At 52.2% G+C, this 12,011-nt stretch overlaps 1 protein-coding gene across 1 annotated transcript; it reads right to left on the bottom strand.

Annotated features, from left to right (window-relative positions):
- Nucleotides 1–5,686: 5,686 nt before the first annotated feature.
- On the bottom strand, nt 5,687–9,927 carry ERAL1 (Era like 12S mitochondrial rRNA chaperone 1). The gene is made up of 10 exons (XM_059998103.1): nt 9,642–9,927; nt 8,355–8,482; nt 8,163–8,240; nt 7,715–7,761; nt 7,490–7,551; nt 7,210–7,322; nt 6,876–7,124; nt 6,585–6,734; nt 6,383–6,463; nt 5,687–6,266 (listed from the first exon to the last, which is right to left on the bottom strand). Exons 1-10 carry the CDS (start codon nt 9,922–9,924, stop codon nt 6,144–6,146), a joined length of 1,314 nt encoding a protein of 437 aa, XP_059854086.1. The 5' UTR covers nt 9,925–9,927; the 3' UTR covers nt 5,687–6,143.
- Nucleotides 9,928–12,011: the final 2,084 nt, after the last annotated feature.

Genomic DNA, 12,011 nt, shown 5'->3' with positions numbered 1-12,011 from the left:
AAGAGCAGGCAGGGCCCAGGCCCACTCGGCCAGCTGTGATAGAGCCCGGGCTCTGACAGGTCCAAAGCCATGCTTTTCCCTTCTGGCTCTGAGTCTATCCCGGGCCGGTGGTCTGGAAAAAAAGCAAGAACTCTAAGGCGTGACTCCTGAACTGTACAGGCTGAGGCGCTGGTTCAAGCCTCAGAGGGCCTGGCCTGTGATTCCAGGGCGTGTGAGCTCCATACGAGGGCCTGGCTCGTGAGCCGCAGGAGGTCAGAGGATGCAGAGCATTGTTGCTGGGTTGCAGTTGGCCAAGAGCAGGTGTGGAAGAGGCTTAAAAAGGGGTGAGACGGGTGGGAGTATCTGAGGAAGCAGGAGCAAGGAGGGAATCCCGACTCCATTGGGAGCTTCCCACGTACACTTTCACTGAGTCTTCCCGAGGTCAGCCCCATTTTAGAGACGAGGAGACCAAGGCTCAGAGAGATGAAGCAAGCGTTGTGGTCAGAATCACATTACTGGTAGGTGGCAAAGCTCGGGTCTGATTCCATTGCCTCTGAAACTTTCTAAGGCCCCACAGAGACACACACAAGATCAACCTCATTTCATAGCAGCTTTGTGCACAGAGCTTGGGATCTGGAGTTTAGAGAGCAGAGCTGTAGTCTTGCCTCTTTTCCTGGTTACTGTGTGACCCAGGGTCATGAGTTTCCTCCCAGAGCTTCAGTTTCTGTTATAAAATTGGCATGCAGTCATCTTTCGGAAACTGATGGACGTTGGCAAGGCCCCCAGAGAAGCCATTGCTATGACCCGCAGCACCTGAGTTCATTGCTCATTTCGTGCCCTTGCTCATGGGGCCAACAGGAATAGAGCGTGTAAGGGGATGTGTTGAGAACGTGAGTACACGCTGGTCACTGTCTGCAAGGCATCTGTTCAGTGTAAGGCTTTCTCTGAGCATCTCCCAGGATAAGGCCCATGAAGGGTGCTGGGGCCATAGAGAAGAATCCGACAAGGTGCCTGCTCATGGAGCCGCTGGGGACAGATAAGGGATCAGATGAATTCTCACAGTGTGATAAGGAGAACAAGGAAGGTCCAAGCCTAGACACAGGGGCAAGTGTCAGGGAGGGTTAGGAGAGGCTTCACAGGCCAGTCATGAGGACACCAAGCTGGGAGGAAAGGCGCTCGCCAGCGTAATCTCTGACGAAGCCCCAGGTCGCAAGCCCCAATCTACCACACGGAGAGTAAGGATTAGATCAGTTTTCCAGCCTTTCTTGCTAACACCTGTTAAGCTCCTAGAACCACAACAGCCTCTTGCTTTGAGTCCCCTGCATCTAAAGCAAAACAGGAGAGCGAGAGCTTCCCAGAACTTCTTAAAGTCCTTGGTTCCAAGATGAGTTTTGCTGCTAACTGTGCTGTGAGTGAGACATTGAAAGACCGTATTTTTCGGCCTTCTTTTATCTTTGTACAAAACTGCCGACTTCGTGAAACTTAGTAAAACAACCAAGAGAAAATTAAGAGTAATTTTACTAGCTGAGTCCGGTTTTTTTGATGTGTATCTCCGTGTGTTATAGGTCTATGCAGACATCATACATGTGTGTTGTGTATGTGTATCTGTGTGTGACTCTGTATGTCTGTGTACCTGTGGGTACCTGCTGCTGCCTTCCTATTCCTCATAGGGTCATGGGTTCCCTGATTCTCAGAGGTGGAGGGAACCCTGAGGCTTTGGATGATATATCCTCCCCTCCTCTGGGCCTCAGTTTCCTCTCTTATATAAAGGAGGGACTTGAACTTCATGCTTTTGAAGGAAACTTGCAGATCTTACTGTCCTTAATTTCATCACTCAGCACATGGTTTAAGGACTTCATCCAAAGAAGGACAAAATAAGAGTCAAACGTTTAAAGCTGCAGTGGCAGGGACTGGAATCAGACTTTGGAAGGATAAGGTCCCGGACAAGCCCACCCCAGTCTCAGGAGAGCCATGAAGCTCCTAGTCTGAAGCAAAAGCTGTGAGCATATAAGCCTTCTCCCAAGGACTGGGATTGTGTCCCCCAACCCCAGGCTGGCTGCCAGGCAAGGGGCAGCGTCTCCATGTGACCTGCAGAAAGGGAGAAGTACTCCCAACCTAACTCCCCTCAGGGTTCTAAGGAGGGAGAAGGATGGAAAAGCAGCCATCCAGGAGACCGCCCTCAGCATGAAGTGTCCTCAGGTTCTACTGTGGCCCCTGCAAGCTCCTGATAAGCAAAAGGGCCCCTACCCTGATAGCCCTAAGTCTGCTAATCAGGGTCCCCAGACCACCCCGCCCAGGCTCAGGCTCTCCTTCAGCCCACACCCTGAGCGCAGGCTCCTCCACCCAGCTTGAGGCCACAGTCACAAGATCTCTGGCTGGTGGAGATATTTCTCCTCTACCTCCAGGACCCCTGAGTTCTGTCCATGCTCACCCCTGGACTTGGCCCCCAGGGTCTAAGTGGAAACCTAGCCAGCGAGTGGCATGAATTTGGCCCTAGTGCATGAAGGCTTTACTCTGGGAAAGGAGCCTGGACTATCTGTGGGGTCACAGGACAGGAAAGGGGGTCGCAGGGAGGCAGGAGTAGACAAGGATAATTCCTCACTGGGTTAGAGCACCTGGGTCTATAAAGGCTTCTCACCCACATTTCTCACTTAATTCTTACAACTTGGTAAGATACGTATTATCACCAAAGCTCAGAACAGTGGCATTTGCCCCCAGTCACACAGCAAGAGAGTGAAACAGGAAAGGAGAGAAGGAAACTGACATTGGTTCATGCACGCTGGGCTCTGATCTGGGTGTTTGACATGAGTGCTCCCATAATCCTTGTAACCACTGCTTGAGGTAGGTTGGACAGCGCCCATTTTACATTTGAGGAGACTGAAGCAGAGAGCACTTGGCCCAGAGGCACAGAGCTGGATGCAATGGAGTCGGGACTGTCACTCCAGGCCTGTTACCTCTAATCCTGGGCTTTCTCTATGGCCTCCAGCTGCTTTCAAGAGTATTTCATGAGTTCTCAGATGTTCAACAACAGGTCTCGGGACCTCCCTGGTGGCGCAGTGATTAAGAATCCGCCTGCCAATGCAGGGGATACGGGTTCGAACCCTGGTCCAGGAAGATCCCACGTGCCGCAGAGCAACTAAGCCTGTGAGCCACAACTACTGAGCCTGTGCTCTAGAATCCATGTGCCTAGAGCCCGGGCTCCGCAACAAGAGAAGCCACTGCGATGAGAAGCCCGCATACTGCAACGAAGAGTAGCCCCCGCTCACCACAACCAGAGAAAGCCCACGCACAGCAACGAAGGCCCAATGCAGCCAAAAATAAATAAATAAATTAATTAATTAAAAAGAAGCAACAGGCCTCACCTGTGGCCTTCAGTGAGCCCCTGTGGGAAGCGGGTGAAGTAGGCATTAATTTGTTTAACCCCTTCTGTGGGCTAAGTGCTAAGTGCTTTACCGGCAGCTCATCACCTAGCTCTCACAGCTCTGCGAACTGGGGACTGTTATTGCTCCTGTTTACAAAGGCAAACATGGATGGTCCAAGAAAATGGCTTGCCTGAGAGAGCCACATCTTTGTCAGTCTGCCTCCCCAGGTCAAAGTCTCTCCCCTCCCCCACATCACATCAGTCATCCGACGTGAATGCCTGTTTAGTCACTGCTCTGTGGTAGAGATACAATGGTGAATAAACCAGGCCCTCGTGATTATTTGCTTAATGTGAATAATCACACAAATAAACGAGCCCATAACAGGGGGATTTAACTAGCCAGGAAAAACTTCCCTGCAGAAGAGACACTTAGAGATCTGAAGAGAGGGAATAAGAGTTAACTAGACAAGAAAGGAGGGAAGATCATCAAACAGAGTCAAGAGCATGTGTCAAGCCTCTGCGACGGCAGGAGATAAAACACCTCCAAGGAACCGAAAGAAGTTTGGGTCTCTCCCCTCACTCCCCATCCTGGCCTCATCTGCCCCTGCAGAGGGGGGTGTAACTGCTTCCCAGAATACACACCAGATGGTCTAGGAGAGGAGAAGGGGAGGGAGCAGAAAAGCAGACGTGTTCCCCAGAATGGGGGTCCAAGGAGCAGAGGCCCTGCTTTGAGGAGTCTCTACTCCAAGTCTCACCTTTCCCAGAGGCAGAGAACCTAATACTGCCGGGCTCTCACTCTGGGGGCCTTGAGCTCTGACGAACAGCCCCTACCCTTTCCTAAGCTGGCTCCCACGTGAGCTTGGGACTCAGCCAGCCACCCTCAAATGTTCCGGCAGAGGACCCCTCCCCCTAGAGGACCTTGCCCTGGCAGAGGTGGGCAAAGGGTCCGGCCTCCTTGGGTTCAGCAACATAGACAAGGGCCGGGGGACTGAAATTTAGGTCAGCGCTTGCCCCAAGATCCAGCTGTCAGGACCCTCCCTGCCTTATAGAGATTCAAACTAACATTCCCACCACCAAAAACAACCACCACCACCTCCCCAGGGTTCTGACCAGCAATTAAGCCCTGCAGGATGTCTGGGGTGAGGCTGTTTTTCCTTCAGCCAGGCCCAAGCCTAGCAGGCTTAGCAAGGTCCATAAAAGAGTATGTGACAGGGCTTCCCTGGTGGCGCAGTGGTTGAGAGTTCATCTGCCGATGCAGGGGACACGGGTTCGTGACCCGGTCCGGGAGGATCCCACATGCCGCGGAGCGGCTGGGCCCGTGAGCCATGGCCGCTGAGCCTGCGCGTCCAGAGCCTGTACTCCGCAACGGGAGAGGCCACAACAGTGAGAGGCCCGCGTACTGGGGGAGGGGAAAAAAAAATTGCAAAGAGTATGTGACAAAGGGCCTAATGGAGAAGGGCCAGTGACCCTCAGTCCAAGGAGTCTAGCAGGGAAAGGGTTAAGAGGCAGGGCCTTCCAGAACCCGGGAAAGTGCCCCGCCCAAGGGGAGGGGCCAGCTGGTGGATTAAAAGTGAGCAGCTCGAGTGGAGAGGCAGGAGGGACAGGGTTTCCCTACTTCCAAAGGCCTTAGTCTGCAGTTCCAGCCCCAGGTAAGTGTTCCTCCTCTGGGTCTGTCTGCTTGTTGGTCTGACCAGAGGAAATTTTCCGCTTCATTATGTGACCTCTGGCTTGTTAACCTCCGGCACTGGGTCCCTAAGGACATCTCAACAGACCCTAGCTCTGAAGGGCTCTTTGGATCAGTCCCCTTCAGGCTGCCCTTGACCACAGGATCAAGGAGATGCCGGCCAGGGAGTGGGGAGCTGTGTCCATCCCTGACCTGTCCTGCTGTGCCCCCAGTGCCTGGCTCTCTCTGCCACAGTGCTCTTCAAGCCATGCTCCCTGTGCCTCCTGCAGGGCCCTGGCTGGGATATCATCATATACTGTAAGTTTGTGATGAGACACTACAGTATAGATGATGTACTAGTCCGGGTACTCCCAGCTCTGGAGGCTGATGAAGAGGCCAGGGGTTGCTGCAAGCCCACCGTTCTCACTGCTCAGCCTATCACAGCCTGCCGACCACCAGGGCACTTGGGGGTGGCGAGGAAACCGTTACCATTACTGAGTTTAGTAATGGTAACGGTTCTTTTGCTGCACCCAGAAAACGTGCCAAGAAGATTGCTCGGGACCCTGGAGCAGCCTACTGAAGGGAGGGAGACTCCAGCTCAGACAATGGGGTAGGGGTGGAGGGAATGGGTACGTTTTCTCTTTCCTGTTCTAAAGAAATAAAGATGAGACCCAGAATGCTGCTTGTCTTTCAACTTTATTAGCATCCGAGATTGGAGAGAGGGATCAAGGACTTGAGGAGCAGGTGGGAGGCACTATCTCACTCAGGACACGTGGGTCCTTACACAGCTGCAAGGTGTACGAACTGAGGGGAGAGGGGAAAGATCTCCCTGCTAACAACTCAGGAAGAAACTCGGCCCAATGCCAGGTGGCAGAAGTGCTCCCACACCAAAGGGCCAGCTTCTAAGACCTAAGTAGCTACAGGCCCAGGCAGAGGAACCACGTGGGAACCAGGCTAAGGCAGATTCCTTCCTCCAGCAGGAGGCATGGCCGGGCAGGGGCTGTGCATGCTCGGCTAGCCACCCAGTCACTGTCCAGGCCCGGCTCCAGGCCCTGCAGGCCCCAGGTAAGGGCAGCTCTGGTCAGTGGCTCCCGCCAGCAGCCTGGGCAGGGATGCCTTGGGAAAGCTATCAGAGGGTGGTCACTTGAGGAGTTTCACAGACAGGCGGAGCTGAACTTCACAGAGGAAGATGTTCATGAGGTCGCGGCCCACCTCCTGTGCCACCTGGGAGATCAGGTGCCCTTTCGGACCGATCAGGATCCTCTGAGGGTGGGGTAAAAGACAGGGACGTGAGCCTGCTCTCAGAGCTCCCAAGCAGTCAGGGAAGAACCCCTGCCTAACAGAGTATTGGTCCCCCCTCCAAGCCCGGCCCTGCTTACCATGTGAGATTCTTTGGGCACCAGAAGCTTCTGCTCAATCATCAGCTTCCCGTCTGGCCCTTCCTCCCACATTACCGTCTTCTGCACAGGGAGACACCGTGACTGGTCAGGCAGGCCCCTACCCCGCCCTCTTCGAGACCCAGCTGTCTGCTCCGGGTGTGTGCCTGATGGAGAGCCCCATGACCCCTAACTGCGCCTGCACCTGCTGCACGTTGTAGGGCACCTCCTGGGGCAGGTACTCCAGGAGCTTCTCTCGGATCATGTTGGCGCAGATCTCCTCAGGCGTCTGGCTGGTGAGGACTCCACTGTGGAACTCCCAGGGCCCTGGCCGGGCCTGTGCCAGGAGGTATTGCTATGGGCACAGAGGGCGTAGGTAGGCATCTCAGTCCCAAGCAGGACTTTCCTCTCACTCTCACTTCCAAGAGGAGGAACTCTGAGGCTTGTCTTCACATGGTGGAAACCAAGGGCCAGGCTATGGTCAAGGCCAACTGACCTTTAGTGTTTTCACATCCTCCTGGCTTAGGGCTGACAACATGAAGATCTCCTGGAAGTGGGGCCAGCCAATCCGCTGAGGGTCTCCCACAGACAGTGTGTTTGGGCCCTTAGCTGCTGGGCTGGAGCAATGGTTGCCCGGCTGCGAGCGGACAGCCTGCCTCATTTTGAGCTTCTTGCCATTGACCACACCCTCAGTGAGGGCTGCTGTAAGCTCCAGCAGAACTGACTTCTGCTTCAGGCAATCAACCTGGGGGTGGGGGACGGGCAGAGGGCTGTGGTCAGTGAGACGGGACCCTTTAAGTAGACCCCTTCCTCAGGTAGGTGGTGCTCACCTTGTTCATGACAAGGATGCTGGGGACTTGGGAGAACTGGGTCAAGCACTGGAGCACCTGGGGACTAAGCTGGTTCCGAGTCCACTTGTCCGAGACATCCACAAGAACCACAACTGGCAGTTGGCAGTGTAGGGAGGACAAGGTTATAACCACTCATTCCCCCTAACCCCCAAAACTTCCAGGGTATGGGATCTGGCCAACCCCCATTCCCCCCAAACTATCAGCAATGAGAGGCCATGACCATGTAAATTGGGCTTCAGTTTCCCATCCTGAGCCTAACCCAGATCAGCAGATTCCATGCTCTTCCATGGATCTTCCAACAAAGAGAGCTCCAGATGGTGCCTAAGGGACAGACATACATAGATCAGGAAGGGTCTTGGGAGTGATGCCCTCCTGAGGAGGGATGGGGTGTGATAAGGGGGTTTTCCAGCCCCTATGATGCAATCTCCCCACTCCCTCTTCAACACCTTTTCCCCCTACAACTCCCTGTTTCCCTAGATATTACCTTTTCTGTTTAGCAGGGCTGATGAGGCCAGGTGTGTCAAGTAGAATCTAAAATCAGGAAAAAGAGATGCCCAGACCCCCGACCCCAGGAGGAAAGATTATGGCTGGGTAGTGAAAGGTCACCCACCCTTGATGTCAGGAGCCTGCCCCCACTTCTTGGCCAATTTTTACCCTCCAGCCTTGCTTTAATTCTAGACAGGATCCAGGAGAAAGAGAACAACTGTGAATATCTGGAAGATTAGGAAGCAGTAAAGAGGCAGTGAGACCTTTCTGACTAGATGCCAAAGGGGGAAGGTAGAGAGAGAACTGCACAGGCCTAAAAGGAAGAGGAGCCCCCTTCCCTCAGAGCAGTGAGCCTAAGCATCATTTTCTTCAGGTCTAACAGTAAGTGAGACCCTCTTAGCTTCAACCTCTGTCCTGTTTGCTGGACATCCATTGCAAGTACCCACCACCTGGGTCTCTTTCTCTGTGATGACCCCCAGAGCTTGGCTGCGAGTGGTGTGCACCTTCTGGGAGACAGGGAACACCTGCCAGGAACAAAGAAGTCCCAAGTGAGGTCCCAGATCCCTCTAGGACAATCCACGAAGGCACAGTAAGAAGTGAGAAATGAAAGGGTCGGGGGTGTCAGGGATGCAGCATACTTTTCGGCCCAGCAGCTGGTTGGAGAGGGTTGACTTTCCTGCATTCGGGGCACCCAGGAGGACTGCTCGTAGGACTCGGGGGTTCTCAGGCATGTCGGGGCGATGGACCAAGAGGAGATCCTGCTCATCTGTGTGTGGGAATGGGAGGGGAATGAGAGGTAGTGCAACATGGATCCCCTGTCAGGTACTTGGTCCTACGCATCCACAAAGGGAATATGGATACGAGATTCATGCATCAGGTTGAAGCCGAGACCTGGCTTTGAGATTCAGTTTGTCCATTACGTTGTTTATATGCCTTTATCAAGTTCTCTAACTGCTCTAAGCCCCTTAGTTTTCTCATATGTAAAACAGAAATGGTATTGATGACTACTTACTGTATAACCTTCTTTTGACCATTGGCAATTGTGTGAAACCACTCAGCACAATGCCTGGCACTTAATACTCAATAATCTTGTGGAATCGTATTGTGTAGTTGTGCCCAGTAAATGTATGTACATGTGTGAAAGTATCTCTATACCAGATAAAGCCAGAAATCCCTCCAGCTCTATCTTACCCTACTAAGAGTACAATGAAGGCTCTGCAAGCTTTCTCAGTCTTTCTGTAATTGCTCCTCATGACACTGCATCGTAATTACCAGTTTTTGTGTTCAGCCTTTAGTCTATGCTACTTGAAGAATAGAGGGTGCTATTTCCAGGTGTACAGTTGACCCTTGAGCAACATGGGTTTGAACTGTGTTGGTCCACTTATACGCAGGTTATTTTGTTTTTTTATTCTTCACTAAATGTGTACTATGGCCCTTGAACAACTATGGTTGAATCCTCAGATGGGATTCGTGGATACGGAGGAGCTGCATATACGGAGGGCCCACAATAAATTATATGAGGATTTTCGATTGCATGGGTTCTGCACCCCTAACACCTCTGCCCCGAGTTGTTCAAGGGCCAACTGTAATTCAGTGTCTTGACAAGTAGGTGGGTCAAGCTTGCTCCCCATGTGAGGACAGAGAGCCACAACTCTTCCATGCCTGTGGCCCTTCAATCTCCTGCTCTTTGTGAACGTCTGTGGTTGTGACCAGATCGGTTCCCTCTGGCTCGAAAACTCTTAGAACCTAGTATCTCTTTCCTATGAGATCCTTCACTGCTCGCTTCTATCTCTCGGGGCCTCAAGATCGTTTTCTGTAATACAGAGCCAAAGACGGTATCCCCAGAGACTGAGGGGTTTCCCCGACACGGGACTTTCTGTGCTAAAACAGTGACAATCCCAGACAAATCTATCTGGGCCCTTTACCTCTGTGCATGGACACGGCGGGGACGCGAAAATTCAACGAGCTGTCTGGCTGAGAGAGTCCGAGGAAGCAGTCCAGGGCTGAGCTCTGGCCATTAGGGCGAGAAGCCGAGGCCAGGCGGGGACCAGAGAAGGCCGGGCCCGAGACACAGGAGACGCACCTCTGCTGACTGCCCAAGAGCAAGGGGAGCCGAGTCACCCATTCCCTCGCGGCGTCGGGACCCGGCGGCCAAACCCCTAACACTGTTCGAAGGAGCTCAGCACCTCGCCTGCCGGAGACAGCCATCGCAACCGCAAGGCACGCCGGGAACTCCCAGGAACGCACCTATGATTGGACAGTGCTGCGGAGAGGCGAGCGAGCGGGAGAGAGCTAGATCGGCCCGAACAGAGCGGAGGAACATGGGACATTGGAGGTGGGCTGGAGTTGGAAGCGCTCTGGAGACTGCCCGAGGCTAAGGAACGGGGAAAAAGTGTATTTAGAGTTTGTGTGAGCTTGAAGATCTTTTGGATTCTCATACGCATCGTGTTTTCTTCTTCTCCTGCCAAAGTTTTGTAGAAGGCCCTTCTAGCCCTGCCTCATGAAAGACTACATCTCCCACGAGGCCAAGCGGCAAAATCGTTCTCTTAGCGCCTGACCCCACTAAGCGGGAGAAACTCGCGCAACGAAGGAGCGATGGTCCGGGGCGTGGGACCGTGTACTGCTCCCCGTGAGGGTCTTTTTAGTCCTTTCCAGCCTCAGGCTTGCAGGATCCCCTCCCAGTGCCCCTCTGGCTTGGCATAGCGTCGGCAGCGGCCTCCGGCAGTCTGTACCTTTATGGGAGCCTCCTGTAAGGAAGGGTCGGTGTTCCCGATGAGCAGCAGACCCGGATTTCCCTCCTGTAAGACTCGGCTACTATCTCCTCTCTGAGGCCATTCCTTTCTGGAGAAAAACCAGAGGGTCTGCAAAGGGAGAAGAAGCGGCTTAGTCACCTAGGATCTCCCGGACTGCCTTAGCGGCCTGAGGAACCTGATAGACCTTGGCCGATCTGTGGCCTTAAGCCCTCTCTTCATCCTTTGAAGCCTCAGTCAGACTTTTGGAATTGAGGGATAAATCTCGCGGGTTTGGAGGTGCTGAGGATACAACAATGAACAAAGCGGACAGAAATCTCCAGCACGGGACTTGTATCCTGGGGGCTGTGCGTGCGTGTGTGTGTGTGTGTGTGTGTGTGTGTGTGTATGTATGAGAGAGAGAGAGATACGTAAGTGACCTGTGACCTGACAGGAATAATTTCAGTAGGATGGTCTGGGTGAAAGCCTAAATGGAGTGGGTTTAAGAGAGAATGAGGGGAAAGGAATTGAGGGCGGCCAGAATATATATACAACTCTTACCAGAGGAGCAGAGCAAAAGAGAATGGTAACACAAGAGTGGAAGAGAGGGGTGGAGTTAAGAGACGATTTCCTTTTTCTTTTTTTTAAGATGGGAAGTTTTTGTTTGCTCATGGTAGTGACCTAGTAGAGAGGAAGAAATGGATGATATAGGACAGAGAGGGGAGAATTGTTGGAGGATGGTAAGAACCAACTGGCCAGGCTGCTGTTGTCGGAGTGGATGCTGAGTGTCCAGAGAAGCTCTTAGTGACATGGATTGACAGAGCCTTGGGCAGCCAGATGCACTGATGGTTTGCAAATGGTGTCAGGTTCCAGCTTTCAGGCTGCCTGCTCTGTTAGTAGAAGAAACAACCTTTTTGGAACGTGATATTCTGGATGTCCTTTGGGCATATGGGTGTCCAAAGAAAAAGATGCTACTAAATATGAGACAGCCAACAATCAGAAAAATACAAATCTTCCTTCATGGACAGTTAGGTGAAATACCATTTCAACTGCAATTTAGGAGAAGGGAAATGTCAGGTTAAACAGTAGTTGAAGAGCTTAATTGCATAAATGCAACTATCACCCAAGGAACACATATTAAGTACTACAGTGGTGGTAACAGATAACAGTGAAAGAATCCCAGGGATGACACAAAAACTTAGGGGAAATGAGTCAAAGTGTCTTGTTAATTCTCTTCTTTCCCAGAGATTTTCTATCAAGGGATATTGTGGGGGGAATTTTGTATTTTGTGGGGTTAGGAGAGATTAATCAAATGAATCAGACTGCCTGGGTTCATATCTCAGCTTGCCACTTATTAGCTGTGTGAGTTTGGACAAGTTATTTAAACTCTCCACGTGTCAGTTTCCTCTTCTGTAAAATGCAGATGATAATAAACATATTTATCTAATATCATATGTTCATTTGAATCTAGGGTTTAGAACAATGTAGGCTCTTAATAAATGTTCCTATCTTAAGGCTGTTTTACCCCCTCAGAAACCTTGTTCCATGAATTATCCTTTCTCTTCT

Source organism: Delphinus delphis, chromosome 19, assembly GCF_949987515.2.
Source record: "Delphinus delphis chromosome 19, mDelDel1.2, whole genome shotgun sequence".
Taxonomy (NCBI): domain Eukaryota; kingdom Metazoa; phylum Chordata; class Mammalia; order Artiodactyla; family Delphinidae; genus Delphinus; species Delphinus delphis.
The sequence above is the reverse complement of the archived record's forward strand: the minus strand, read 5'-3'. Positions and strand labels throughout refer to the sequence as shown.

What these genes read in the sequence shown, in the direction of transcription:
- ERAL1 (XM_059998103.1), bottom strand. Translation starts at nt 9,924, where the DNA reads ATGGCTGTCTCCGGCAGGCGAGGTGCTGAGCTCCTTCGAACAGTGTTA. An exon ending in GCATCCTTGTCATGAACAAG is followed by an intron (nt 7,125 to 7,209) that starts GTGAGCACCACC and finishes CCCCACCCCCAG; the next exon opens with GTTGATTGCCTGAAGCAGAA. An exon ending in AGGATGTGAAAACACTAAAG is followed by an intron (nt 6,735 to 6,875) that starts GTCAGTTGGCCT and finishes CTGTGCCCATAG; the next exon opens with CAATACCTCCTGGCACAGGC.